The following is a 27,135-nucleotide window of genomic DNA, read 5'->3' on the forward strand; positions in this document are numbered from 1 at the left end:
CGGCGACTCTGGCTGGCAGCCCTCTCGGCTCCGGACGCCCCCAGCCTTGCCTTTGGCTGGACCCAGCATCCCCCGCCCACTCGGCTCGCGCCCCCCAGGGGCCGGCGCGCGAGCCCGCGCCCCTCAGCGCAGAGACCTGACTCCGGCAGACGCAAGCTCCCGCCCCGCCGCGGCGGGGCGCCAGCGCGCATGCCCAGAACCCGCCGCGGCCGAGACCCGCGGGCGCCCGGGGTGGGCGGCCGGCGGCGCGCGCTCGGCGGGGGCGGGGCCGCGTGCGCGCGTGCGCAGAAAGGCCCGCGCTCAGTCGCACTGCCAGCTGAGAAGAAGCGGCGCGGCGCGGCGGGCGGAGGTGGGTGCGCGGCGGGCGGGGGGCGTGACGGCCCGGCGCGGGGCCGGGTCGCCGGCTGTCACCGCGGCGGGGGCGTGCTGAGGGAGGGGACGTGGGGCAGGACTGCGGGGCCTCCGTCCGAGGCGGGGCGTGGGGGCCGGCCGTGGTGCGGGCCGGGGGTCCGGAGCCTGTGCGCCCGGGGTCCGCGGCCGTCCTCCCGTCCCTGCCCAGCCTCCCCGGGCCGGGCCCCGCGGACCGAGAGCCGGGCGGGGGGCGCCCGGGGCCGGGGCCCACCTCCGCGCCGCCCGACGCCCACCCCGGGGGCAGGGCCGGCGCCCCCCGACCCGCCGAGGTCTGCAGCCGGCCCAGGGCGAAGCGCCGGAAAGAGCTGTTCCTGTGTCACTCTTTTCTCGGGGGCACTTTCCGGCTCTGCGGGGTAGGAAATCCTCTTCTGGACTCGAAATTGCAACAGATTCTCTGATAACGTTCTGCCCTTGAAGACCTGCAACTGCTTTCCTCTCGGCCCTCTGCTTGCCCCAGGATGACACGCCCGCCCACCTGCTGCCTAGGTATCTATCTACCCAGCCTCGGAGCCCTTGGCGTGGCTGCTGTGCCAGGCGGCAGCCGTCCTCCAGGCCTTGCCGGCAGAAGGAAGCATTTCCGCAGGGCCCCGGGCACTGTGATTTCCGAGCCTTGAGTAAGTAGGGCTGGAGGTCAGGGATAGGCTACACCCGGTCACGGTTTTCTTTGGGCAGGGGTGCTGGTGGCCTGGCTACAGGTTTTCATTGATGACCTTACTCCGTACAGGAACGGACGCTTTGGGGCTCCTGGATTGCGACTGACATTAAAGGCCAAAGGTTGTCTAAGAGCCACCTGGGCTATGGGGAGGCACAGGTAGACTGTTAAGTTAGCGGTGTGAGCGGGAGGCACAGGCCCGGTGGCCGCTGTGGCTGTGGCTGTGGTTGTGATGCTGGTGTTTCGATGTTTTCCCAGTTTCTTATTCCTAGTCAGGAGTCCGTCTGCTTTTCTGGGGCCAGTAGGGGCACTTGAAGGTGGTTTTCATTATTCTGGTGTACGTCTGCTCAGGTGTCAGTGGGGCAATTGCCAAAAAAACCCCCAAAAAACAACCCCCCAAAACAAAACAAAACAAAACAAAAAACTGTTATTCCACAGGTGTAGCTGTTCCCTCCACTTGAGGGTGAGGGCTCATAGCAGACACCTGTAACTGTTTGCTTATTAATCTTGGAGACAAGCTTGCAGGTTCTATTCATTTGAAGGGATACAGGCTCTGAGAAGCAAACCCAGATGAGAAAAGATCAAGAAATCTCAGAAAGGTTTTGCAGTTAGCCTTAGCCGGGGGTGCAAGCCCCACACGCAGTTCTTTTGTTCTGAAGATTGGTCCTCAAGTAATCTTCTCAGCCCTGAGATAAAGCCTTTACGTGAAGCGCTTATTGGGTAGCAAGTGCTCTGTTTAGAAGCTTGTCTCTCCCTGTGAACAGGGCGAGAGCCATGTCACATTCATCTTTGCTCCCCTATTGTCTGGCATGGAGTGAGCAGGGTGGTTCTCTCTGAACGGCTGTTGAAATGCACCAAGGTGCTAAAGCTAGTGCGGTAGTTTTCATCTGGGTTAAGGGTGACCTTCGGGGAACGTAGACGTCATCTGGACAGGCTTTTCATAACAGTAATAAAATTCACCCCCTGAGTCTGCAAGTTCACCTGCAGGTGGGCCTCAGCACACCTGCCAGGACTGTCCAACAGGCCAAGTGACCTTGGGTACACCGTGTTGCTCCTAATTCCAGTTACGATCTGAGCCAACTCCGAAAACATATTTAAGTGTTTGCTTTTAGATGGTTTCTGGTTTAAAGCACATAAGAACAATGAAGCAGGTTATAAAAAAGCACTTAACGTTTACCCTGTTCAATGTTTTACCTGTTGAAGCATACCTTTCCTGTTATGACAACTCTGTCCATGGAGGAAAGAAGCCCTTTTCAACTCAAAGCAGCAATTTCAGTGGCTGTTACGAGTGTCACTTTCCAAAGGGAGATAATATCAAAGGGGGAAAAAAAAACTCAGGCATTTTATTAAGAATCCACTTGAATTCTTTATTCAGTGGTTTTCATTATGCTTTCAACACAAATTTATCAAAATCCTACTTCCCTTCACATCAGGAGGCCCCGTGCTGTTATGTGGCTGCAAAGCTGTGGGAGCCTCTGTGCTGGAGGTTACGGTGGCAGGGAGGAGGTGGGCTGCTGCGTGCCTGCAGATGTGGACAGAGTTTGCTGGGGAGAGAGGGCAGTAGCCTCCGGCTGGCCTTCAGTAGGGATTTCTGAGAAGGACTTGAGCTAAATTTTAAAGAAGGAATAGATGTGGCGAGATCGTGTGAGGGAAAGAGCCTTCCAGGCAAAGGGACGGTCTGTGTTATGTTTGCAGGGAGAAGGGCACGGCTACCTCACACCCTGCTATTGCAGGAAGGGCCTTGGGAAATTTCGGTGGTCAGGGAAAGCAAGGCTGGTCAGGGAAAGTGGCAGATTGGGAAGAGGGTTTGAGTTCCAGGCTCAGGTTTGAATTTTACCCTGAGAGCAGTGGGAAGCCCCCAAGGGACCTTGGGTTTGTGAGTGACTGACCAGATTGTCTTCTCTGTGGGTGAGGGGCCAGCGGTAGCCGTGTTGGGTGGTGAAGGCCTGCGCTGAGTTGGAAGCCCTTAAGGGGCCACAGAAGCCTCCCTGGCCAGACATAGGCCCAGCACAGAAGAAGGGTGTTGGGGGACAGGTGGCTGCAGGGAGGGGAAGGGCCAGGGAGAACGGAGGAGTAGGGAACACTCCAAGAGCAGGTGACAGCAGTTGGCAGTGCCATGCCACACACACGGGGTGCCGGAAGGAAGCTGGCTTGGGGGCAGGTGACGACTTTCAGTGTGGAGATGCTAAGCTGAAGGTCAGTAAGGCTTCCCAGTGGTAGGTGGATGTACATTAGTCTAGAGCCAAGAAGAACGTCCTGGGCTTGAGAACGTGTGCGGGACTCCTTCTGGTCATGCTGAAACCACAGGGACTGGGGTCGGCCTCCCCAGGGGAGCGTATGGAGTAAGCAAGAAAAGCCTGGAGGTACCTGATGTTTTATGTCCATACAGCAGAGGGTGGGTGAGGTAAAGGAAATCTGATTCATAAGCCCTTGCCTTTGGGGCCTGGGGGCAGGATCATGGGTTTCTTCGTTCTCACAGGGCCCCAGTTTGTTGGTTAGAGTAAAAAGCGAAATGTAAAATCAGAGGATTGATGCCAGGGGCCTTCCTGTCTCGTGGCTTTATGTGCCTTTTGGGAAACCCAGATAGTCACTCATCTCAAAGGATCCAATTGCCCTCTAGACCAAGGGTTGGTCCCCTCAGAGCATTCTTATAGTTAGATCTCTGAAAAAAGTGTTTTCCAGACCCAGAGACTGATTCAAAGTTGTGGAATTCTCGAGGTCCCCTTGCTGTACTTCTAGGACCCCAATCTCTGTGTGGTACATCAGCATTAGCAGCAAGCAGGACTTTGGAAAGACTCTCGATGCAGGGGAGCAAGTGTGTGGTGCCCACTCCTGTCTTCCTCCCACACCTGGGGGCTGAGGGGGAGAGGGTGGGGAAAGGCCCATGTTGCAAAAGGAGGCTCTCTCTGCCCTCAGGTGGCACAGGGCCCCACAGGGCTGGTCTGGCCTTCAGATAAGTGCACAGTGGGCTGTTAGAAGTTATCTTTGCCTCTGAAGGAACATGCTCCTCACTTAGGGCACCCGAGACAAGATCTCATTCTGTCCTGTGGCGGTTATGTCCCCCCCCACCTGGCTGGGTGACCTTATCAGTCTATCTGGGTATTGCACAAGGACCTGTCGGCAGGGGTCACATGTGAGCAGTCCTGGTTTCTCCCTCTAGCCTACCCAAGCTCCTCTCTCCTTTTACAGGTGATTGAGACATGGCTTGGCCTGTTTCCCATAATCTGAAACTGTGTCTGCCTAATTGTTACACAGTTTTAATTGAGTACCACACACAGTGAGGGGTGTTGCTTACTGATGGGCTATTCTGTTACCAATAAAAGCCTTACTGTGTAGTATTCTAAATGTAGCTCCTTACCTGTTCCCACTGAAAGCTTCTCTCTACATTCTGTCCCTTCAGCATTTCCTTGTATCATTTTGCAGGGGGTCTCTATCTTCAGTAATTTCTTTTCCAGCAAAGATAGTGCTAGCCTTCAAATCTTGGTAAAGCTGCTGGCCTTAGAAAGATCCAGGCGTATGCATTAATTCCTCCTGCCTCAAACATCCTTCCCTGCCCTTTGGGGCTGTCCCTCCCCACCGCCCGGCACAGGCCAGGCCTCGGTCTCATGCCCTTTGGCTTCCGGGAGCCTGTGTGGATGGACTGTAGGACTGTTCTGTCATCTGCGCCGTGGATGATGATCACTGGCCTGCCCTCTTAGAGCCTGAAGGGCTCGCTGCCCCGAGAGGCTCTGCCCTCTGCAGCCCTGTCCTGGGCCCATGCGGTCGCTTCTGCTTCCTGGGCCAGGGCCTCCTCGTCCCTCAGGACCCAGCTGAGGCTCCTGACGCCCTTTGCTTTCCTCTCTCGCGCATCTGTGCCAGGGTTGGCACGGTCCGTCTATTCGTGCCCCCGTAGGCAGCGGCTCATTGAGAGCTTGCGTCTCTGTATCCGGCACTTGGTACACAGGCGCCCAGGAAGTATTTTGAATGCCTATTAAAATGATTATACCAGCAAGACTCTCTCTCGCCCCAGCTTTGTTGTCAGGTCTAAAAATACTTGCTAAGAACCAGCTCTGTGCCCAGCCTTCTGAGGCACACCTGTGACAGGCACCTTGCTTGGAATTCAGACAGGTCAGGATTCCAATACTGCTGACAGGCAGGTTCTCTTCTCCTGCTTCTCATTCTGCTCAGCAGGCAGATGGGTCACGTGCCCTGGGGGTGTTTTCCAGACCTGCTATTGGGAGGACCCTTTCTTGCTCGAAAGATATAGATCCTGCATTAGAGCCCCATTCCAACCTTAGCCCCTGCCTGTGGACAGACCAGGCCAGGCTGGGGCAAAGGTGTTTGAGGCGACAGAGGGACATAGGGAACTGTTTGGAGTGGCCAACAGGGACCTGTTTCAGGTCCTGTGCCCTAGGCTCAGGTGCCGTTGGTAAGACCTGCATTTGAACCTCTGCCTGGAGACAGGCAGACGGGCCAGCCAGCTGTGCTGTGATTAATGCCTCGTTAATGGTTACACCCCTTGTCCCTGGCACGCGCCCTCCATCGTGTGCCACCAGCAAAGGGCCACTATCCAGTTCCCCAGAACCGGCTGCCTGGTAGTCATTGTGGAGTTGCCAGTTGCCATTAATATTTGAAAAATCCCTGTGTTCTGCTTCAGGGATGAGGCAGAGCTCACACAGCCTGCCCTCCTGTTATGTAGAGATGCCTGCTGGGAAGGTCACATGCATAGAACCAGTTGGCAAATGCTCTGTTATTATTAAGAATTAAAATTTGCCTCTTGGGCTAAAGTGGTTTGGGATTTTTCTGCATCTCCATGTTTCTTTCTCTTGTTTCCTCCTTCCCGGGTGCACTGGGTATGGCGGGAGGCCCCTGGACTCAAAAATCATCATGTGGTAGAAGAGCTGGACTCATAAGCAGGTCATCGCAGCAGCGTGCCCACAGTTAAAACCGTTTTTGCACAAAGAGGGGTCGAGTGCAGTGAGGGCACCCCCAGCCCTGCCTGGGAGGTCAGGAAAGGCAGGTGAAGGAGACTGGTATCTCCTGCCTTGCCTCCTCCTCCGCAGGGAGTAGGAGGAGTGCACCCCCAGTGCACCCGCACCAGGGGACAGACCCCGAAGGGAGGGCGGGGCCAGGGAAGGGTTTCAGGTGCAGCCCAGAGCTCTGTTGGTCGTGTGGAGTGTGCCGTGCTGGGGAGATGCTGAGGAAAGCAGCTGGAGGTACAGGGCCTGAGTTCACAAGAGGATCTCAGGCTGAGAAGAACGTGGACCCCTGTGAAAGCCACATTTAAGAGACTCGTGGGGGGATGGGAGCAGGAGTGGCATGGCGGCTGAGGAGTCAGGAGGGCAGGAAGGGGGAGGCCTCTGCAGAGGAGAGCTGAGAGCAGCGGGGTCATGCGTGCTTCAGGGACATAAGGGCCCAAGGGTGTCCCTGCAAGGTGGGCACACCCCACTCTCTCCAGAAACGTGACTGGCAAGGAAAGGAGGAGTGACAGAGCTGAAACAGTGCATGGGTTCTTAAGGCAGAGTGGGAACACTAAGGAGGCAGGAAAGGGGGGTGCCAGGGAGCTGAGATCCAGGCCCCGGGGGAGTGCAGACTGAGGGGCAGATGGAGAGGAGGGGCAGAGTGGGAGGGCCACAGGTGGGTGTGGGGCTGTCAGCTCGTGTGCAGAATGCGAGAGGATGCTGGCCGGCAGCTCTGAGGGCCCTGACTAGGGCAGCATGAGTTTTCTCCTCTACAGCTGGTGTGCAGGCGCAGAGAAGTGCGCTCTCGGGCTGGCTTCCCCAGGGTGTGCCTGGTGGCTGAGACAGGAAGACAGGAGGGCTTGGCAGGCAGGTCTAGGCTGAGTGGGTGAGGAAGTAAAGCCAAGAGGGGCTGCTGGGTAAGGAGAGATGGAGTCACGATGTGTGGGAGGAGGGGCGAGGACCGTGAAGAGCTCCTGGACGGGGTCATGAGAGAGTGGGCTGTTTGTGACACACCATCTCTGGCAGTTTCAGACCTGACCAGGATGTGGATGAAGGGATAGAGATATAAAGCTTCTAAAGTTGGGGAGCATCAAGCCACGGTGGCCTCCTCTACCCTCTAATGCTCTGCAGCCTTTGAGCTGGGATGAGAGCGGGCAGGAAACAAGGACCCTGGTTGGGCAGGGTCCAGGGAGAACCCAGACGGGGGAGACGGGGTCCTGGGAGAGTTTAGAGGGGGGCAGGGTCTGGGGAGAGCTCAGATAGAGGGGGGCAGTTCTAGGGAGAGCTTAGAGGGGGATGGGATCTGGGGAGAGCCGAGGTAGAGGGGGGCAGGGTCCAGGGAGAGCCCAGACTGAGGGGAATGGGGTCCAGGGAGAGCCCAGACGGGGGGATGGGGTCCTGGGAGAGCTTAGAGGGGGGCAGGGTCTGGGGAGGGCTCAGATAGAGGAGGACCGGGTCTGGGGAGAGCCAAGGTAGAGGGGGACAGGGTCTGGGGAGAGCCCAGACCAAGGGGGATGGGGTCCAGGGAGAGCCCAGACCAAGGGGGACAGGGTCCGGGGATAGCCCAGACCGAGGGGAACGGGGTCCAGGGAGAGCCCAGACTGAGGGGGATGGGGTCTGGGGAGAGCCCAGATGGGGGGAATGGGGTCTTGGAAGAGCTTAGACTGAGGGGGTTGGGGTCTGGGGAAAGTTTAGACAGAGGGGGATGGGGTCTAGGGAGAGCCGAGGTAGAGGGGAACAGGGTCCAGGGAGAGCCCAGACAGAGGGGTATGGGGTCCTGGGAGAGCTTAGAGGGGGGCAGGGTCTGGGAAGAGCTCAGATAGAGGGGGGCAGGGTCCAGGGAGAGTTCAAATAGAGGGGGGCGGGGTCTAGGGAGAACTCAGATAAAGGGGGATGGGGTCTGGGAGAGCTCAGATAGAGGGGGGCAGGGTCCAGGGAGAGCTCAGATAGAGGGGGGTGGGGTCTATGGAGAGCCCAGATAAAGGGGGATGGGTTCCAGGGAGAGCCCAGATAGAGGGAGATGGGTCCAGGGAGAGACCAGATAGAGGGGGGCAGGGTCCAGGGAGAGCCCAGATAGAAGGGGATGGGGTCCAGGGGAGCCCCTGCTGTCTGGCCAGAGGGACAAAGGGCAGTTTTGGAGAGAGGATGAGGAGGTGGGTGCTGCGTGTCACAGGTAGAAGAGAGGAGCCAGAAGAGAGGTGGGAGTGGGGGAGGTGGGTGAAAGGACAGCCCAGGAAGGCAATGTGGCACCATCACCACCAGCCATCTGCAGAATCGGGGAGTCATCCTACAGCCGAGGGTTCAGATGGGGAGATGAACATCCGCACCTGCCCCCCAGGTTCCATACAGTGACCTGCAGCTTTTCCCCATGGCCTCCAGCAGATTTCCGGGAGTGGAATGGGGCATTTTCCTGGCCTCCCCACAGACAGGTGGGAAGACTGGGCCTCGTGAGGAAGTCCGATTTGACTCAGACTTAAGAAGAAGGTTCCGGAGTAGTGAGAGAAGGTGGTCATCACCTGCCTTGGAATGTGCCCTGCCCCAGGCCGGCTCTCATGGCCGGGCCTATCCCTGCTCCTTCTGGTCCTGTAAGCCAGATGGCCTCAGGGACCTCTCCCGACCCTGCACCTCCTTCCACCTTCCTCCCCTGAAGCTGCACCTGCCATGTCTACCATTCCTGACTTGCTGGTGCCCTTTCAGGCTGCCCCACTCCCACCCCCCGCCGGTCCTGTCTCGTACCCAAATGCCCCGTGAGCTGAGCTCTCCCTTCCCACATGGGTTGTCTTCCCCGCCTGGCCCACTGCCTGGTGGCCTCAGCGCTCCAAGCATCTCCGCATCAGGCAGCAAACATGTCTTTCTCATGCACACACCCGAGGGAGGGCTGGAGCAGGGCTGTGTCACCTCTACATGCCCATCTCTGGTTCCAAGTGGGTGTTGAGGGGCTCCTCATCCCTGGCCTTTCTGTAGGCTCTGCTGTGAGAGAGTTTGATGGCCTAAAGATTGACAAAACTGTGAATTCCACCGCCTAAGAGGGGGAGCGGTCCTCTGTCCCATGGAAGTCCACAGACCCAGAGCCAGGCACGCCCCTGCCCTCCTTCCCTGTCCTACGGGCCTGCCACACGCGCACAGGACTGAGGCCGCTGTCGCTTTCCTCTCCGTTGTTTGCTGGTCCTGCTCCCTGAACAGATGTAGGGTTGCTCAGGACACAGTGGAAATGCTGAGCCACAGCTGCCGACGCCGGCGGTGCAGCCTCCCTGTCCTGTGCTCGGTGACTAAGGCCCAGCAGGCCCGGCTTTGGACCGCACGCTGTCAGTGCTGGGGGCAGGGGGGAGCAGAATCCCTCTGCACGCGGCTGCTCTGCCTTCGGTGGCATCCAGGGCTGGGTGTGCACCTTCCATGAGGCTGACTAGGTGGCCGAGGAGTCCAGGAGCCAGCTTTGGCGTCCGGGCGGGGCCTTGCCTCCTGCCTGAGCTGCTTGGGTGTTTGCCCGAGACGCGTCTGTGCCATGACAGGCACCGCACATTCCCCCCCGCCCCCCCCAGCACTCCCTCCATTCTGCTGACCCTGCCCCTGCCTTGGGCCAGATTCTCTGTCCCCTGCTTGGGTGTCTGCCCCCACCCCTGGGTCACCCCGTCTGGTGGAATCCACCCCTGGGTGGTGTGTTGGGTCCGCCCCGTCTTCTCCACCCTCCCCAGCTGGCCTTATCCCCCCCTCCTCGAGCCTCCTCTCTGGACTCAGCCCTCCTTCCTGGGCCACCAGGGGGGTTTTCTCACCTGCCACCTTCTGCTTAGGCTCTCCTACTGCTCCCACTTGTGTGGGGCTGATGTCCAGTCAGCTGGTACACATGGCCATCGACCCTACCTGTCCCAGCTCTGTCCACACAACACCACCCGCCTCAGCCTCCCCTCCTTGCCGGGCCCTGCTCTCTGTGCCCTGCCCCTGCGGCCGACTGCCCGTCTTTGTACATTCAGGATCCCCACCATTGCCCCTTCTGCTGTGCTCCAGTGGAGTCCGTGCCTTGCCTTGCTAGCTTTCATGGCACAGAGGAGGTATCTCAACAGAAGCCTGTCAAGTGAATAAAAGTCAGGGGCAAGGGGAGGCCTGGCGTGGAAGGGAGGCGCAGAGCCCAGTGTTGGTGGTTAAGATGGAATCACCCAGGCTTCATGTGTGTGCCTCTGCTTGTCACAGGAAAGTGAGGTTTAGGGGCACCTGGGTGGCTCAGTTGGTTGAGCGTCTGCCTTCAGCTCAGGTCATGATCCCAGGGTTCTGGGATTGAGTCCCGCAACAGGCTCCCTGCTCAGCGGGGAGTCGGCTTCTCCCTCTGCCCCTCCCCCTGCTTGTTGCACTTGCTCGCGCTCTCTCTCTCAAATAAATAAATACAATCTTTAAAAAAAAAAGTGAGGTTCACAGCCAAGAGTTTGGGGAAATCATGTTCCCCACTTAAGAGGTGAGAAATGCACAGGTCTTGTGACTCCTCAGACCCCGGGCAGTGTTTGGGGACAGCAGAGGGGCCCAGGGAAGCCAGCCCTGCACACGCTGAGGAGAGCACGTGGGTGGGGCTGACCGTCCAAGTGGTCTGTGCTGCCGAAGTTGGGGCGGGGGGGCTAAACGGGTCATGTGAGCGCTGGAGGCTGACAGACCGGGGTGCTTCTCCCTGTGCTGGGGGGCTCGTGGGTCCTCTCTGTACTTGGTTTCCTCATCTATAAAGTGGAGCCAGTTCCCATGCCCTTGACTTGTCCTCACGATTAGGGGAGGTAGGAATGCAAGGCAAAGTCAGTTGGCAGCCAGCCGCTGTGGGCTCTGTGCTCCACGGCCCCTGTGGTTTGGGGTGGGAAGGGTCCGGCTTGACCAGGTGCTGCCAGCTCCTTGTTCCTGGGCATCTCCTGCCCCACAAGGAGGTCTTGTCCGTCCCGCCGCATCTGCTCTTTCCTCTCACCCTGCTCCTGTCAGCAGGGGCACTGTGCACCTGACGGAGCAGAGCCAGCAGGTTTGGGGCTCCAGGGCTCCTGCACCCTGGCCAATACCTTCTCTTGCTGTTGCCCTGAAGGACAGAGTTGGGGTTGATTTGAACTCCCATGGGGTGCATCCAGCGGAAGTGTCTTCTCATAGGAACTCCCTCCTCAGAAGCAGCCGCCCTGGCTGGGGCCTGTGGGGAGGGTCCCCCCATGCATCGGAGCTCACCACAGCCTGATGTAAATTTGCCTTTGGCATACCCGGGACAGTGTACGTGGCCAGAGGGCACAGCGGTCATCACAACGGGAAGGGGAGCCGGACCGAGCTGTCGCCAGCATAGCAACATAACATTTAGGGGAAATAGGAGTCACTCATTTCCACTTAAAAGTTCTGTTTTTTGTTTTAGGGTTTATTTAGAGAGAACACACACGGGAGGGGCAGAGGGAGAGAGAAACTCCAGCAGACTCCTTGCTGAGCTTAGAGCCCGAAGCAGGGCTTGATCTCAAGACCCTGAGATCATGACCTGAGCCGAAACCAAGAGTCCAACTGACTGCACCACCCAGGGGCCCCTAGAGTTCTATTTTATTTTTGATCAAGAGTAACTTGCTTCCTGTCTGTAGGTAGCCTGAACCCTCAAAACAGTCATGGCGTTTGTGAGGGTCACTGGAAGGGGCTTACAGGGGTACGGGAAGCAGGTCTGTCAAAGAGGCCTTCTGCAGGGACTGTCCCTGGAGTGAGCCAGGGACTTGGATGGGCCCGTGGGAGAACCTCCCCCACCAGAAGGGGCCATACTCGGGCCCCTCTGCAGGACTCATCAAGTGATGTCCAACTGGGTCCCTGTCCGTCCCCAGATATCCCTGAGCCTGTACCAGGCCAGGGGATCCCGTACAGGCCAGGGCATCCTGTGGAGCAGTAACAAGAGGCCCTAGGGACATCTGAGCTGCCACGTGGGCCAGGCTAGGCTGAGTGTTTTCTATAAACAGTCCTCGTTAATCCTCATAACAATTGGCTTTTAAGTACGTTGGTTGGATCACATCCCTTCCCTGCTTCCGGCTGTACCTAGAAGAAAATCCAGACTCTTCCCCGTGCGGGATCCGGCCCCTGATGTCTCTGCTGCTCTTTGCCTTGCTTGCTGTGCTCTGGCCATTCTGAATGCCCTTCTCTTCCTGGAGCTCACCAGCCTGTTCCTGCCTCAGGGCCTTTGCACTTGTTCTTCTCATTGTCCACAGTGACCTTTCCTCAGCTCTCTTGGCTGCTGCTTCTCGTCACTTGAACTCAAATTAAGAGAGGTCCGCCCTCATTACCCTAGTTTTGGAATTTTTTGGATATCAAATGGAATTTTTTCCATTTTCCCAGAATTGCAAACTAGGCCCAGAGCGGATGACAGAGCACACGAAGTACTTCACTGCATTCCAAATGCAGAGAGCCGCAGATGGCTGGTGGAGCCTCCTCCCACAGGGCTGGTGGAGAGGGGTCCCCTGAAAACCAGCCCGGCCCCCACCCCGTTGCTCTGCAGCGACCCTGAGACTGGTGGGCGGTGGCCTTTAGGGGAGTGCAGCATTTGTGATCAAAAGTCATTCCCTCCAGGGGCGCCTGGGTGGCTCGGTTAAGCGTCTGCCTTCGGCTCAGGTCATGATCCCAGAGTCCTGGGATCGAGCCCCGCATCGGGCTCCCTGCTCAGCGGGAAGCCTGCTTCTCCCTCTCTCACTCTCCCTGCTTGTGTTCCCTCTCTCGCTGTGTCTTTCTCTGTCAAATAAATAAATAAAATCTTAAAAAAAAAAAGTCATTCCCTCCATCCGCATTGGAGGCCCAAGGAAGGTGGTTTTCCAGGGCACCTGGCGGCAGGGCCTGGCTGGTGGGGTGTCCGGATTGGCCAGAGCACAGCAGGCTGGGAAAAGTGCAGTGGAGCCGTGGCAGGGAGCACAGATGAGGGGAAGTGAGAGAGATAGTGGGGTGTGCTTGTCTGCAGGGTGTCATGCACACCCCAGCCGGTGAGCCCAGAGCATGAGCTCACCCTGCCGGTGTTGCGTGAGGACCCATGCCAGTGAGGTGGGTTGTATTTATCAGCTCCGTTTCATATGCAGGTACCTGCCCTTTGGGGAAGAGGCATGGCTCATGCGAGGTTCAGGCAAACGGAGCTGGACTTGGAAGCCCGGCCTGCCGGACTTAACACTGGATCACCTCCTGCATTAGCTCCTGACTCCCTTCTCCAGTCCTGACCCCTGACTGTGGATGTGGAAGCATGGCCTGCTTCCCCCTTCCTGGCCCCTTGGGCATCCGCCAGGGCGGGGGGCCATGGGGAGCAGGTGAGGCCTGTTTCCTGCATCCCGACAGTGTCCTATGGTAGCTACGAGCTGCAGGAGGAGGGTCTGAGGGGACAGGCACGTCAGCTCCAAAACTGACCTCCAGGGCACGAGTGTTCAACTGAGAGTAGTTCATATGTTCTTACATGTTTGGTGTGTTTCCTGCCCCCCGACTTCTTCCCAGGAGCCAGCTTGCACTATCTAACATGGTTGTGAATGAGTGTGCGTGTGTCAGTCTAAGGAAAAGGCTTTGCAGGATACGCCCTAAAATGTGAGTCATGTTTACCTTTAGGAGGAAGAGGGGGTAGGGTTGGGGTGGGCAACTGAAACAGGACTTCACATTTTTGTTCCACAATTTTGTATTATTGGCCCTTTTTGTGATGATGCTTTCCTGTTTAAAAACGACAACAACCGAGAAAACCACCCTGGATCTGGTTTTATAGATGCCTAAAGCGGTCGCTGCAAGCCTCGCTGGCCCCGGAAATGCCATGCTGTCTCTCGGGGTGGGGCTTGAGGAGGACACCTCTGGGAGCTCAGGGAGTTCCTCCAGGGTCTTCTAAGCACGCCCCAGCCTCGGACTCCCTCTGAATCCGGCATGTCCCTGAGCTCCTTGCTGCAGCAAACGAAACCGTTTGTCTGCTTCTCCCTGAAGGTCCTTCTGAAGGAACTTTGCAAGGTGCGATAATTGTCTTTGGAGTTGCCAGTTTAATATTCCACCAGAATGGGAGGCCAGTTGAGTGAGGATTGGTGCTGTCCTGCCCAGCTCTTGTTCTGCTTATAAACATGTTTACTGCCCTGAGAAGGAGCTGCTGCTTTTCTCACACACAGGATGGGCCTGGGGTCCCCTTCAGAGGTTAGTGGGCCCAGAGCCTAGTATGAAGGATCTAAACCCTATAGGTGGGGCTCCTGGCTGGCTCAGTCCGAAAAGCGTGTGACTCTTTATCATGGGATTGAGTTTGAGTCCCATGTTGGGGGTAGAGAGGACTTAAAGAAATAAAAACTAAAAAAACAAAACAAAACCTGGAAACCTATAGGTAATTTGCACATGGGGACTGTGGGGTGCAGCCTGGGTGTGGCTCTTCAGGGCCTGGGCAGGGGGGCTCCTTTCCCACCCAGGACAGAGCAAACTTACTAGCTCCATGAAGGCTTCTTTTTTCTGAAAAGGAAGGAAAGGCTCCAGCCCAGCCGCAGGCAGGGTTCCGCTGTGGGTGAGGCACTGCTTGGTGGGACTTGTGAAATGGGTGTTGTTACAAAACCTTATTTTAGTTCATCTTCTCTATGGGGAAGCTCCTATAAGAGCAGCATCGACTGATACGTATCCAGGAGAGCTGGAAGCTAGACTCCGACAGACCCTGGCACGCCCACATTCACAGCAGCATTGCTCACGGGAGCCAGGAGCTGGCAGCGACCCAAGCCCACCTGCAGATGAGGGGGTGAACGCAACGTGTTCTGTCCACACGGTGGAATAGTCTTTAACCATGAAAAGGAATGACATTCTGATTAGGGGAGGGCAGGATGGACAGGTGGAACACAGCAGTATTCTAGGGCAGTGAAAATACCCTGTATGGGCCTGTCATAAGGATACATGTCATCATACATTTGTGCAAACTCCTAGAAGGTACCCTTGTTACCCTGCAGATTTCAGGTGACGATGACGAGTTCATGCAGGCTCCTCACTGGGGAGCAGTGCCGATGATGGGGCATTCTATGTATGTGTGGGGCAGGCAGGGGGTGAGAAATCTCTGTGCCTTTCTCTGCATTTCCTTCCTCTCCATTTTCCTGTGAACTTGAAACTGCTGTAAAAAACAGTCTTAGGGGTGCCCGGCTGGCTCACTCAGTAGAGCAACTCTTGACTTGGGGTCAGGAGTTCCAGGCCGATGTTGGGTATAGACGTGACTTAAAAATTAAAATCCTAAAAAAGTAAAATAAAGAATAAAAAGTAGTCTTAAGTTAAAAAAAAATTCTCGGGGCACCTGGGTGGCTTAGTTGGTTAAGCGTCTGCCTTTGGCTCAGGTCATGATCCCAGGGTCCTGGGATTGAGCCCCCCATCAGGCTCCCTGCTCCACAGGAAGCCTACTTCTCCCTCTCCCACTCCCTCTGCTTGTGTTCCCTCTCTCGCTGTGTTTCTCTCTGTCAAATAAAATCTTTAAAAAAATGTTTTTAATTAAAAATTCTGATACACGCTATAAATCTAAATGAACCTTGAGGACATGATGCTCAGGTAAGGCAGACACAAAATGACGCATGTGTATGATTCCACCTCTGTGAGGCTTCTGTGAGTTGTCCCATTCACAGAGACAGTAGAAGGGTGGGCACCAGGGGCTGGGGAGGGGGCGTCCGTGTTTAATGGGGGCAGAGTTTCAACTGAGGAAGAGGAACGTGATCTGGTTTTATACTGTAATTCTTTAATTTCCACTCAGCGTTGTTAAGGCGTGACTTCCTTTTTATATTTTCAGGTGAACGTGATCTGGGGATGGATGGTGGTGAGGGCTGCACAACCGTGTGAATGCGCTTAATGTGTGCACTCAAAAATGGCTAAAATGGTAAATCTTCTGTATATTTTGCCACAGTGAAAAATACTGTATCAAGTTTGCTTCTTCCTCTGCCCCTCCCCCAAGCTCATGCTCGCACCTGCATGCTCGCTCGCTCTCTCTCTCAAATAATAAATAAATCATGAAAAAAACAAAATAAACGTGAACCTTCAAATGCATTTAAGTCTGACTTTTAAACCAACAGGGTATGGGATGGCAAACAGGTTAGCAGAAAAGCCTCTGAGAGGGAGCTGGGGATTTGGCTGCTCCGTGCCCTGCCTGGCAGCCTAGGACTCCCTTCCTGGGCCCCCTACACCATGGACCCCCCGGGGTACAACTGCTTTGTGGACAGAGACAAGATGGACGCTGCCGTGCAGGACCTGGGCCCCAAGGAGCTGAGCTGCACCGAGCTGCAGGAGCTGAAGCAGCTAGCTCGCCAGGGCTACTGGGCCCGCAGCTATGCCCTGCGGGGCAAGGTGTACCAGCGCCTGATCCGGGACATTCCCTGCCGCACTGTCACGCCGGACGCCAGCGTGTATAGCGACATCGTGGGCAAGATCGTGGGCAAGCACAGCACCAGCAGCCTGCCCTTGCCCGAGTTCGTGGACAACACGCAGGTGCCCAGCTACTGCCTGAACCCGCGCGGCGAGGGTGCTGTGCGCAAGATCCTGCTGTGCATTGCCAACCAGTTCCCGGACGTGTCCTTCTGCCCTGCCCTGCCAGCCGTTGTGGCCCTGCTGCTCCATTACAGCACAGACGAAGCCCAGTGCTTCGAGAACGCCTGCCGCATCCTGGCCTGCAATGACCCCAGCAGGAAGCTCATGGACCAGAGCTTCCTGGCCTTCGAGTCTTCCTGCATGACCTTCGGGGACCTGGTGAACAAGTATTGCCAGGCGGCCCACAAGCTGATGGTGGCCGTGTCCGAGGATGTCCTGCAGGTCTACGCGGACTGGCAGCGCTGGCTGTTCGGGGAGCTGCCCCTCAACTACTTCGCCCGCGTCTTCGATGTCTTCCTGGTGGAGGGGTACAAGGTGCTGTACCGTGTGGCGCTGGCCATCCTCAAGTTCTTCCACAAGGTGAGAGCCGGGCAGCCGCTGGAGTCGGACAGCGTGAAGCAGGACATCCGCGCCTTCGTCAGGGACATCGCCAAGACTGTGTCTCCGGAGAAACTGCTGGAGAAGGCGTTCGCCATCCGCCTCTTCTCCCGGAAGGAGATCCAGCTCCTGCAGATGGCCAACGAGAAAGCTCTGAAGCAGAAGGGCATCACCGTCAAGCAGAAGAGGTAGGCGGGCCCCTTGGGGCCTCAGGCGTGGCCCCCGGCAGCTCTGAGGGGCCCACGTGGGCAAGGGCTGGGGCACGTCCTGGGGGGTGGGGCTGGAACCCATCTTGTCAGCCTCTTGGTCGGCCACCAGGCTGCCCTGCATGGTTAGAAATGCACGGGAGGGAGATGGGGCCTCGCGGGTGCAGAAGGTGCAGGGTCCTGCCCTCAGGGACAAGGCCCATGGCTGTGACAGAAGCCAGACGTTGACCATGGAGTCAGAGGTCTGCAGGGGGCCGGGCTGACCGCTGAGCATCATTTCAGAGCTGCCCCTGCTCTGCCCCTCCTGCTCTGGGCTCCCTTGCTTGCTGTCCTCGTGGCTGCTGGGTATGCCCGCCGCCCTGAGCACAGCACCTGGGAGCTGGGCTGGGAAGGGTGCATGGCAACCGCACACCGTCTCGGCCTGACCAGGCCGTCGGTACGGAGGCCTTTCTCCTAGGCCACAGGCAGGTGCGTCCTGGCCGTCGGTACTTGCCACTAACCTGTCCTTGTCTGTTTTATTTTTCTTCCTCTTCTCTGTGTCCGTTGCTTCCTCCTGTTTTTCAGTGTTTCACTCTCTAAAAGGTAGGTCTGTTAACCACGTGTCCGTGCCTGGCCTCTCTCCATCTCTGGCCTGGCTGTCCCAGGGCCTGGCTGCTTGCTCCGCTCTCAGGGCTGGCTTTGGCAATGCTACCTTGAAGCCTGGCTGATGTTCAGGTCCTGTCTGCTCAGCTGCCTCGGATGGGCTGTCTGTCAGTGCTTGGCTGGCTCTCTCTCTGTCCCCATTTATTAGGGAAAAGGTGCTTTTGTCCTGGCCCAGGCTGGGTGCTCTCCCCTCTGTAACCTCTGGGAGTGGGGCTCCAGGGGTCAGTGCCATCCCGTTTCTCCCTCAATGGGTGAGAAGCCCCCTGCAGGCTTAGCTTCCACGAGAGGTTCTGCATCCCTCCAGGGTGGGGGGCATGGTCAGGGCTGGGGTCCCGACTGTGCTCTAAGCCCTCACTGCTCTCCCCAGGCAGTTTGTGCACCTGGCCGTGCATGCAGAGAACTTCCACTCCGAGATTGTCAGCGTGAAGGAGATGAGAGACATCTGGTCGTGGGTCCCCGAGCGCTTCGCCCTCTGCCAGCCCCTTCTGCTCTTCTCGTCCCTGCAGCATGGGTACAGCCTGACCAGGTAACCCCCAGGAGACCAGCACACACTGGGCCTGCCCTCCCGAGGCCCGCCGGTGCAGGGGGACAGAGCGAGCTGTGGGACCACTCCAGAATGTTGTGGTGGTGGCTGGAGATGGGCCCCTGGATATTCCCAGGGGGCCCCGGAATTGGGAGCCCCTCTTCCTGGACTTCTCTTACTCCCAGGCCACCCACACTTGAGGGCTCAGTGCCCTGAATACACAGCATGGCTCCAGGCTTCTGTGTGGGTGGTGGGACAACATGGGAAGCAGAATCCCCACCCAGGAGTGTAAAGAATCCTAGCACAGGATGACCCGTGTCACTACTTCCCAACCCCCACTTGGCTGGTCCACAGGTGGGTCCAAGGAACTCCCCCTCAGGGCATACCGCCTCTCAAGGCAGCTCTGCCAGGTGTAGCCCCAGGTGGCCTCAGAAGTTTCTGGCTTGGGTCACAGGTGACCCCACAGAGGTGGCATAGCTAGAGATCGATTCGCCTGCTCCCCCCCGCTGCCCCTCCCCCGTGCTCTGTGGGAGGCCCGGCAGGAGTGTGGGACAGCCCGGCAGGGCCACCAGGGACGCTGGGCAAGCCCTGGGCGCTTGGTGCCACCACAATGCAATGTCAGGCCTCCTCAGGCACTTCTCAGTGTTGCCTCTCAGGCTCAGGCTCCTGGGCACGTGCCGAGCTTTCCTAGAACAGGGACCTGTTCCTCTGGTCTTGCCTCCCTGAAGCACCTGGCACATGGCTGCTGCAGTTGGTCTGCCATGCACCTTCCCCCCACATACAAGGACACACAGTCTGGCGTAGCTGACTGCTTGGCCTCCAGGCTGCCTGGCCTGGGCTCTGTCTTGGCTGAGAAGTATCCAGGCCAAGGTGCTGCCAGGTCCTTGGCCATCGGGCCTGCTCCCCAGGACACAGGGAAACACAGTTCCCAGGCCCACCTACCCCAGACAGCCTGGGCTTCTCAGGTACAGTGGGCACCAGATGCTGTGGCTGAAGGTCGCACTGGGCAGGATGCCAGCCTGGACGTGTGCTCTTTGCTGCCAGGTTCTATTTCCAGTGTGAAGGACATGAGCCCACCCTCCTGCTCATCAAGACCACGCATAAAGAGGTGAGGAGGGATCCGTGCCTCTGATGAGCTTCGGGGAGGGTGGGTGCTGCCTTGAAACCTCTACCCAGGCTTCCTGCACTCAGGGGTACAGAGTGGAAGAGGGGTGAGCCCAGCCTCCCCAAGTGACCACCAAGGACCCAGGGCCTCCTGTCTCCCCTGGGCCTCTCGGCTCCTGCTGAAGCAGCCTGATCCCCCAGGGCCTGGCTTCAGGGAGCACTGCAGAAATAACCTAGTGAGCAAGACCCTGCCTCCCCTCCACTTGCTGTCTTCACCCGCCCCCCCACCACACCCCGACAGGTAGTCGTCAGGGCCTGTCCACTGCAGTCACCTGGATGTGCCCTGAAGCATCTAGGAAAGTCAGAACTCACGGGCCTCCATTCTGGGGGCATGTGCTCCCGGTAGAGGCTCCTTGTTCCTTGGCTCCCAAACCTGCACCCATGGGAGTTTTAGGTTACTCACCCCGTTCCCGATCCTGTGTCTGTGTTCTAACAGGTGACTCACTGTCAGACACGGGGGGCAAAGCCCGCAGCCACTCAGAGGACTGAGTCTGTTGGTGAAATCTAGCACTTTGCTAGCTGGCAGGGTTGGGAAACTTTCTAGAGCGGGGTCCTCTCTGGGAAGCTTCTGTGTGAGGGCATCCCTGGGGTTGACAGCCGAAGTTCGAGTGCAGACGTGGGCTACTCTCCATGCTTGAGGGCCAAGGAGGGAAACAAAAGTATCTTCAAGGCTGGCCGAGGTGGCCGCCCACCCACCGTCACTGCCTGCCCCATGTCCTCCAGACTCTGACCTCCCCACCCCGTGGGCCACCTCTGGCTCTCACCCTCGGGTTGGTGCGGGGGTGTAGCTGTGCCAACAGTGCCCCCCAGCAGCGAGTGAGGGATGCTCCTTGCAGGCAGGCGGGGTGCAGCCTCACACCCCGGGCCTTTCTCCCCAGGTGTGTGGGGCTTACCTGTCAACAGACTGGAGTGAGAGAAACAAGTTTGGAGGCAAAGTGGCCTTCTTTGGGACCGGAGAGTGCTTCGTGTTTCGGGTGAGTGAGTCTGCCAGCTGCCCACCCCACAGGGTGCCCCCGTGCTGGCTTCTCGTTGGTGATGGTCAGACCACACTGCATGAGCTCAGGTGGGCCTTGGCCGTATGCAGCGTCTCCCCAGCCCCGGGCGCGGGGCCTGGCACTGACGGGGACTGGTAGGGGGCATGGGCAGGAGGGCCGGTAGGGGACCAGGTGCTGGGACTCATACTGCCCTTTGCCCTCAGCTGCAGCCTGAGGTCCAGCGCTATGAGTGGGTGGTCATCAAACACCCAGAGCTGACCAAGCCCGTGTCCTTGGAGGTCCCTGCCACCCCGTCCCCACCCTGCCGCCCTGTGTCCTCTGACCCTGCTGACCGCCTCTCGCCCTTCCTGGCTGCACGTCACTTCAACCTTCCCTCCAAGACGGAGTCCATGTTCATGGCCGGGGGCAACGACTGCCTCATCATAGGTGGGTACCTCCCTGCACCCCAGGCTGGACTTCCGCCCGCCCTTGGTCACTGAGCCTGGGAGATGGGTGCGGGCTCGTGGGGCACAAAGCTCTTGCATAGTAGGTGCCTCCCCTGAGGGACGGGCAGAGGAAGAGAACTGGGACTGTGGGCTGGAGCAGGGGTGGGAATGGGGACAGCAGGGTGTGCGGTGGGGGACCCGGGCCCGCCCTGTGGTCTTGGAGAAGTCTCTGGCAGGGCCGGGGCAGGGACAGCTAGGAGGCTTGCCCCAGCCAAGTGGAGAGGCTCAGGAGCAGGGGGAGAGTGTTTCGGGGGTGGTGCTGGACAGAGGGGCAGCCACTGACTGGAGCATCCCACAGGTGGAGGGGGCGGCCAGGCACTCTACATCGATGGGGACCTGAATCGGGGCCGCACCGGCCACTGCGACACTTTCAACAACCAGCCCCTCTGCTCTGAGAACTTCCTCATCGCGGCTGTGGAGGCCTGGGGCTTCCAAGACCCTGACACCCAGTGACAGGCCCGCAGAGACGGTGACTGAGCCGTCACTGTGGGGTGGGGGTGGGGCAGGGGCCAGGCCCCCCCTTCAGGGGGAGGCAGTAAGTGAGGACCCCTGTGCCGTGGGCAGCGTCAAGGTGCAGCAGGGGCTCTGGATCTGGGCGGGCCAGGGGATGCCGGGACCTCAGATGGCTGGGCCTGTCCCTGCTCAGACCTGCTCACACCTGCTGCCTCGAGCTTGGGCTCAGGCCCCAGTTGTCCTCTGTGGAGGCATCTGGTGCTGGGGCCTAGAGGGGCCACGTCTTGCAGGCCTGAGTCTCAGACCCTTGGTGCAGGGGTGGGGACAAGAAAGGCAGAAGGAACCTTCCACGAAGTGTGGGGCCATGGTGCCCCCTGCTGGTGCCTCACCGCCGCTCCCTAGCAGAGGCGTCTCCCCAGAAGAGACAGGCATCCTGGGGCCTGCTCCTTGGCCTTGTCCCCCCTCCCCCCCCCCACAGCAGGAGTACCTGCCGGGGGCTTCTAACCCCATGCCCTCCTCCCCGCGCTGGCCTCCAGTGGCTGCCTCTCCTACAGAAACCGCAGGGAGAAAGGGGAGGGCGGGATGTGTGCTGAGCTCTGGGCCCCTCCTGAGAGAGGGCCGCGCACCAGTATAATGGGGGGCTGGAGGGGACATCACGGCTTCCTGTGTTTCAGAGCCTGAGGTTTCTGCTGGGCCCCACTGTGGGTCCATGCCCGAAGAGTCCGCCCAGGTTGGCCCAGGATGGCCCAGGGGAGGGGTCCCTCTGCAGCTGACCCCAAACCAGCCAGCTCCATGTCCAGGAGAAGCCCGGACCCGTGGGGGCTTCTTCAGCCCTCCTCTCTGTGCTGGGCCACCTCCACTCCCCGACAGTCTCTGCAGTGGCCCCAGGCTCCTGTCCAGACTGCTCAGCGTGGCATGCTCATCTTTGTCCATCCCCACGCGCCCCAGGTTGCTAGGGTTGCCCCCTGCCCAGATCCCTGCCACGTGCTCCTTCATACACCCCTCTGCATCCCTCACACAGCCCTGTAGTTGGCCACATAACATGGTTTTCTTGTGCCGCCTCTGCCCCTTTCCCTGCCTGGCCTGGCCCCACACAAACCCTGCAGACCGTAGGTGCCACATGAAGACTTGTCAGGGAGTGGCCTCCCACCTCGTGACCTCCCTCAGCTGGTCCTGAGGGCCTGGGCACCTGGGGGAGGAGGGGAAGCCGACAGACACCCAAGCAGCCACGTGGGGCTGTGGCAGCCTGGGCCACAGGTGCCAGGGGTCCCGCCCCCCAGCCTGGTCCCCACATGGCTGCAGCCAGCCCCTCAGCGTCCCCATGTGCCATGCCTCTGCTGTCTCTGTCTCGCTTCTCCTGTGAGGCATTGGCTGTCCTCTGCCACCTACTCCAGTGTCCTCTGAGCCGGGCCACCATGGTGCAGGAGGAAGGACCAGAAGCCCCATGTTGTGGCATTGGGCAAGCCACGGATCTGTTTCTCCAACTGTAAAATGGGGCCGGTCATCGTGCTCTGCTGTCCCCACGGGACTGTTGAGCGGCTCTGAGGGGGACAGCATGAGTCTCTAGTGAGAGGAGAGGCACGGGGAGGCAGTGTAACTGCTCACCTCCCCCCACTGCCACCCTTGCCCCCCCCTCCTCTGAGCCCCCACAGCCCTCTGTTGTAGTGCCCACTTTGGTGTTCATTAAACACGGTCTCGTTACATGAACTCCGAGGGTCCAAGTTTGGTCTCTTCAACCAGAGGGGCCTCCAGGGGCCCCCCTGGGCGCACCACCAAACGAGGCGGGTGCGCCTCTGAACGGGGTGGGCACCGGAAGCTGCACCCTCATGATGCCGGTCAGTCCATCATCAGTGGAATGTTGCCTGCCTTGGAAAACGGTATTCCAGCACTGTTTATGCAGCTCCCTCTTGAGGGAGGCTGGGGGATTCTTTGGTGAGTCTGGAGGAGTCTCTGTGGCTGCTCCTAAGGCCCTGCCTGGCCTTCCCAGAGGTCCAGCCCAGGAGGGCAGGTGCTGCTTAGCCACCACGTCTGTCTCTAGTGTGAGGTCTCTGTGTGCGCACATGCAGCCCTCCGTTCCCTCGGCCGGCACGTCTGCTTCCCAGCTGTCCTGCTGAACAAAACGTATGTGTGATCATCCCCTTCATTTTTAATTCCTATTTATTGTCCTTGTTACGTATCAGGTGTTCCCAAATAGAACACGTTTTGTTAATACTCTCTATCGTTTCTTATTACCTAAAATTTCCTAAGATGTTAAAAATAGCTAACATTTTATGGAATTGCATGACCAATTATCATTCAGTTTTCTAGAAACATTTAAAAGTTTATTTTGAGGGGCACCTGGCTGACTCATTCGGAAGAGCCTGGGACTCTTGGTCTTGGAGTAGTGAGTTCAAGCCTCATGTTGGGTGTGGAGTTTACTTAAAAAAAAAAAAAAAGTTTATTTTAAAAATAGAATATAATTTAAACCAGTTCATTAAATAATTTGTTAAAGTGGACTTTATGTCTTTAGGGCTTCAGAACATCAGTTTTTCAAAAACAATTTATAATAGTAAGTCATTAGTATTATGAATTTTTCAGTTTTAATTACTGAATTAAAATTCGTATTTCAGCTTTTCCTGCTTTTATAAGCGGCATGCTTAACTTTTTGAGTTTTTCATGGCACCATGTTTTAGAAAATTCTGAAGATTTCAGGCTTTCAAATTTTTCTTGTTTCCTGAAGCCATAAGGACTTTATAGTCTCAAGTATTTTATATTTAATAGATTCAATGTTTGTAACTTTTAATTTGGAAATAATTTTAGATTTAAAAGAGATGCAAAGATGATGCAGAGTTTCCGTATTCCCTACCCAGTCTGCTGTGTGGATACGGGGCATGTATCCCAGCAGAAATGAATGTTGATATATAGTGCTGTTAACTACAGATTTAATCCAATGCCTTCGGTTTTCCCACAGTCCTTTCTCTGTTCCAGGAATAGATTTAATTTGTACACATATTTACATTTTTATTAAATCCAGAATATCCTCAAAATTCAGAAGACTAACCCTGGTCAAAAAAAAAAAACATAACTAATTGCCACAATTAGCACAGTGAGGTGTCAGGAGCGGATGCATGTCTGGACTGTGCTGGTCCTCTGTCCCGAATGTCTCATTTGCTTGTGGAAGTTACCAACTGAAGCAGGAGTAGAGAGGTTGCCTCACCAGCACTTCACCCTACCATGTGGAAGTTAGGCGGAGAAGTGTGTGGATCTTTAAAAATAATTTGGTATAAACTAAATTATGATCCGGAGGCGTTAAGATGGCAGAGGAGTAGAGGGACCCTAAGTTTGTCTTGCCCCCGGAGCACAGCTAGTTATCAAGTCATTCTGAACACCCAGGCAATCAGTCGGAGATCTGAGAGAACAAAACTGCAAGTCTGCAAGGAAAGCAACCCCCTTTTGGAAGAAACCAATATGGCACTGTATGTTGACTAACTAAAATTTAAATTAAAAATTAGGGTCTTCATTCTGTCAGTGTCGGGTTGTGGTCAAGAAGTGAGGTACGGTGTCACATGACTCATGGCTACAGACGAAACGCCTCACGTGTTTGCAGACACGCTGTCTTGACTTGACCGTATGGAATTTGTTAACTCTGTGCTTGGGGCCAAGGAAGCAAAATCAGTGGCCACTCTGTGGTGCAGACACACCAACTGTTAGAGACCTTCTGCTTCAGATTGCTGAATCTGCAGGTGTGTTCCCTAGCTGGCCAGCTGGTTCCAGCCGTTAGAGACACTTTGTCGAGAGGCGCCCCTGAGCAAGGGCGCCTGCAGGTTGGGTCTGCTCCAGGGGCGCTGGCAATGACATGGAGGTCCGGGAGTGGGCCCCTGCTCCATTTCCTACTGAGGTATGCTACCTGGCACAGGCCACGGTTTGCCAAAAGCTAGCGAGCTGGTGATTAAGGAGGAGAAAGGGTTGTGTGAATCACTTTACCTTTCCATTCTCATGTAGGGCGGTTATTGGCTGAGAAATGGATTTTTACTCGACCGACACTTTGGAGCATCTGAATGAAGAATCTGAATGAATGAAGTGAGACCAAGTGAAAATAGACTGGGGTGTGGCTTGGCAGACAAATCTAAGCTGGGAAACGTGAAAATAAATGATTTAGTGACCTGGTTGGTCAGTGTTCCTTTGAGTCCTAAATAAAATGAATGCCAACGAATGGAACCTCACTGAAGTATTGGCTGTGAGAACGTTTCGGTGGAATGGGAGGTGGTGGGTGCGGGGTGTCTGGGAATGATGCCGTGGAGGTGTGCGGGGGACCAGGAGGCACCGGCCTGAGGGAGGATCACTCTCCACCACGCTCTGCTGCACTGTGTGCGGCCCGCGCAGGCCAAGTCTGTCCTGATTTTGTTTACTCCTGTTCACGGTGCCCGTCCTGCTGACCCACGGGGCCGGCATGAGGAACGAGGGGGGCAGCCACCAGGAACCTAGGTCCAAAGTCTCAGTCTAGAATCGCACAGATCCCTGTCCCATGGGAAGCCCAGTATCAACAAGTCCTCATGCGACATGAGAGTATTTTATCTGGGAGTTTGTATCAATCCACATGAATGTCTTTTCGAATAACTAGCATTTTAATTGGGTGTACCGATATCCTATAAAGAAAACTGCAAGACCCGTTTTCTCTGCAACCGGGCAGATGCCCAACCTGGAGGGGCTCCCCTCCCCCCCCAGCTGCTGGAGCCCGGCTCGCGCTGGCACCCCTCAACCCCTTCACCCCTCCTGGGGCTGCCGAGGCCCCTGCCTGTGCTGGGAAACTGCTTCTCTCTTTCTTTATCTTCCTCACACTGCAGGCAGCACCCCTGTCCCTGCCGCTCCCCATTTCTCTCTGGCTGCCCCCCACAACACTCTGGTTCCCCTCAGCCCCTTCCTGCTGCCCTGCCCTGAGGGTGGCCTGGCCCAGGTCTGTATTGGCCCCCAGGGCCGGCTCTCCAGCCCAGCCTGCTGTTTTTCAGTTCCTCGGCTGCCTCAGGGCCTTTACACAGGCCTGCGATCGGGGGTGGAGTTCCCCAGCCCTCAGTAGCTGGGGTGCTCCGGCCCCGGGATGCTTTCCCTGAGGCCCCAGGAGCCGGCCTCCCCCGCTACCCACCTTGAGCCTGGAGGCCCCTGATCAAGAACCCCTGTGCTGCTGTCCCGTGCGGGGCAATTCTTGGGGGGAGATGGGTGAGCATTTCTGAGGCCCATGGTGGGGGGAGTGCCCCCCAACCCCCAAACTCCCTGCAGCAACAACTTCCTGTAAGCATGCTTAGCTTTGCGTCATTTTGTGATCGACCTCGAGACAATGGAACGGGCCTGCTCCCGGGGCGGGGGATGGCCCTGGGTGCAGAGCTGTAGCCTCTGACACTCCGGATGCCTGCCTCCCTCAGCCGGCTCAGCTTCAGTGACAGTGACCCGTGTCTGCGTGGAGCTCAGCCCGCCCCGGGGCGGTCCCCCACCCCCCACCCCCGCGCCCACCATCACCTGCCGTCACACGGCCCCTCTGTGGGCCTGGTCCACGGTGGCCGTGGCCCAGCTCGCGTCCCCACGTCTAGCCAGCATGGAAGTACTTTGTTAACCCTTCTGCAGTGAGTGGCTCGGTGCGTCCCCACTCCCTCTAGTTCCACAACGTCTCCCCCAAAGGAAGCCTGTGCCCGTTTAGCACTTACTTCCCAGGGCTTCCAGTCTGACGGGTTCTGACCAGATGAAGGGTGCACCCTACTAGAGCATCAACGTAGTGCCTGAGTGTCCTCGTGGGAGATCTTCCCCCGCGGTCCCAG

The 27,135-nt window shown here is 57.4% G+C and overlaps 1 protein-coding gene across 12 annotated transcripts; it reads left to right on the forward strand.

Moving 5' to 3' along the window:
• Window positions 1-283: 283 nt before the first annotated feature.
• TBC1D24 (TBC1 domain family member 24) lies at window positions 284-25,544 on the forward strand. Of its 12 annotated transcripts, none has more exons than XM_027612620.2 (10): window positions 298-349; window positions 869-1,025; window positions 15,713-15,799; window positions 15,993-17,069; window positions 17,652-17,669; window positions 18,097-18,255; window positions 19,297-19,360; window positions 20,295-20,390; window positions 20,615-20,837; window positions 21,195-25,544. In XM_027612620.2, the coding sequence occupies exons 4-10, from the start codon at window positions 16,105-16,107 to the stop codon at window positions 21,347-21,349; spliced, it is 1,680 nt and encodes a 559-aa protein (XP_027468421.1). In that variant the 5' UTR covers window positions 298-349; window positions 869-1,025; window positions 15,713-15,799; window positions 15,993-16,104; the 3' UTR covers window positions 21,350-25,544. The 12 variants fall into 12 exon arrangements, 10 of the variants coding, with proteins under 10 accessions (XP_027468423.1, XP_027468421.1, XP_027468424.1 ...); XM_027612623.2 differs by lacking the exon at window positions 869-1,025 and adding an exon at window positions 13,038-13,259 and having other exon boundaries at window positions 300-349; XM_027612624.2 differs by lacking the exon at window positions 298-349 and having other exon boundaries at window positions 402-1,025; window positions 21,195-21,365; window positions 25,331-25,544.
• Window positions 25,545-27,135: the final 1,591 nt, after the last annotated feature.

The sequence above is a fragment of the Zalophus californianus genome, chromosome 10 (genome assembly GCF_009762305.2).
Source record: "Zalophus californianus isolate mZalCal1 chromosome 10, mZalCal1.pri.v2, whole genome shotgun sequence".
NCBI classification, from domain to species: domain Eukaryota; kingdom Metazoa; phylum Chordata; class Mammalia; order Carnivora; family Otariidae; genus Zalophus; species Zalophus californianus.

Coding starts and splice junctions, on each gene's coding strand:
- TBC1D24 (XM_027612622.2), top strand. CDS start 16,105: ATGGACCCCCCGGGGTACAACTGCTTTGTGGACAGAGACAAGATGGAC. Junction 18,256..19,296: donor CATGGGTACAGCCTGACCAG/GTAACCCCCAGG, acceptor CTTTGCTGCCAG/GTTCTATTTCCAGTGTGAAG. Junction 20,838..21,194: donor CAACGACTGCCTCATCATAG/GTGGGTACCTCC, acceptor AGCATCCCACAG/GTGGAGGGGGCGGCCAGGCA.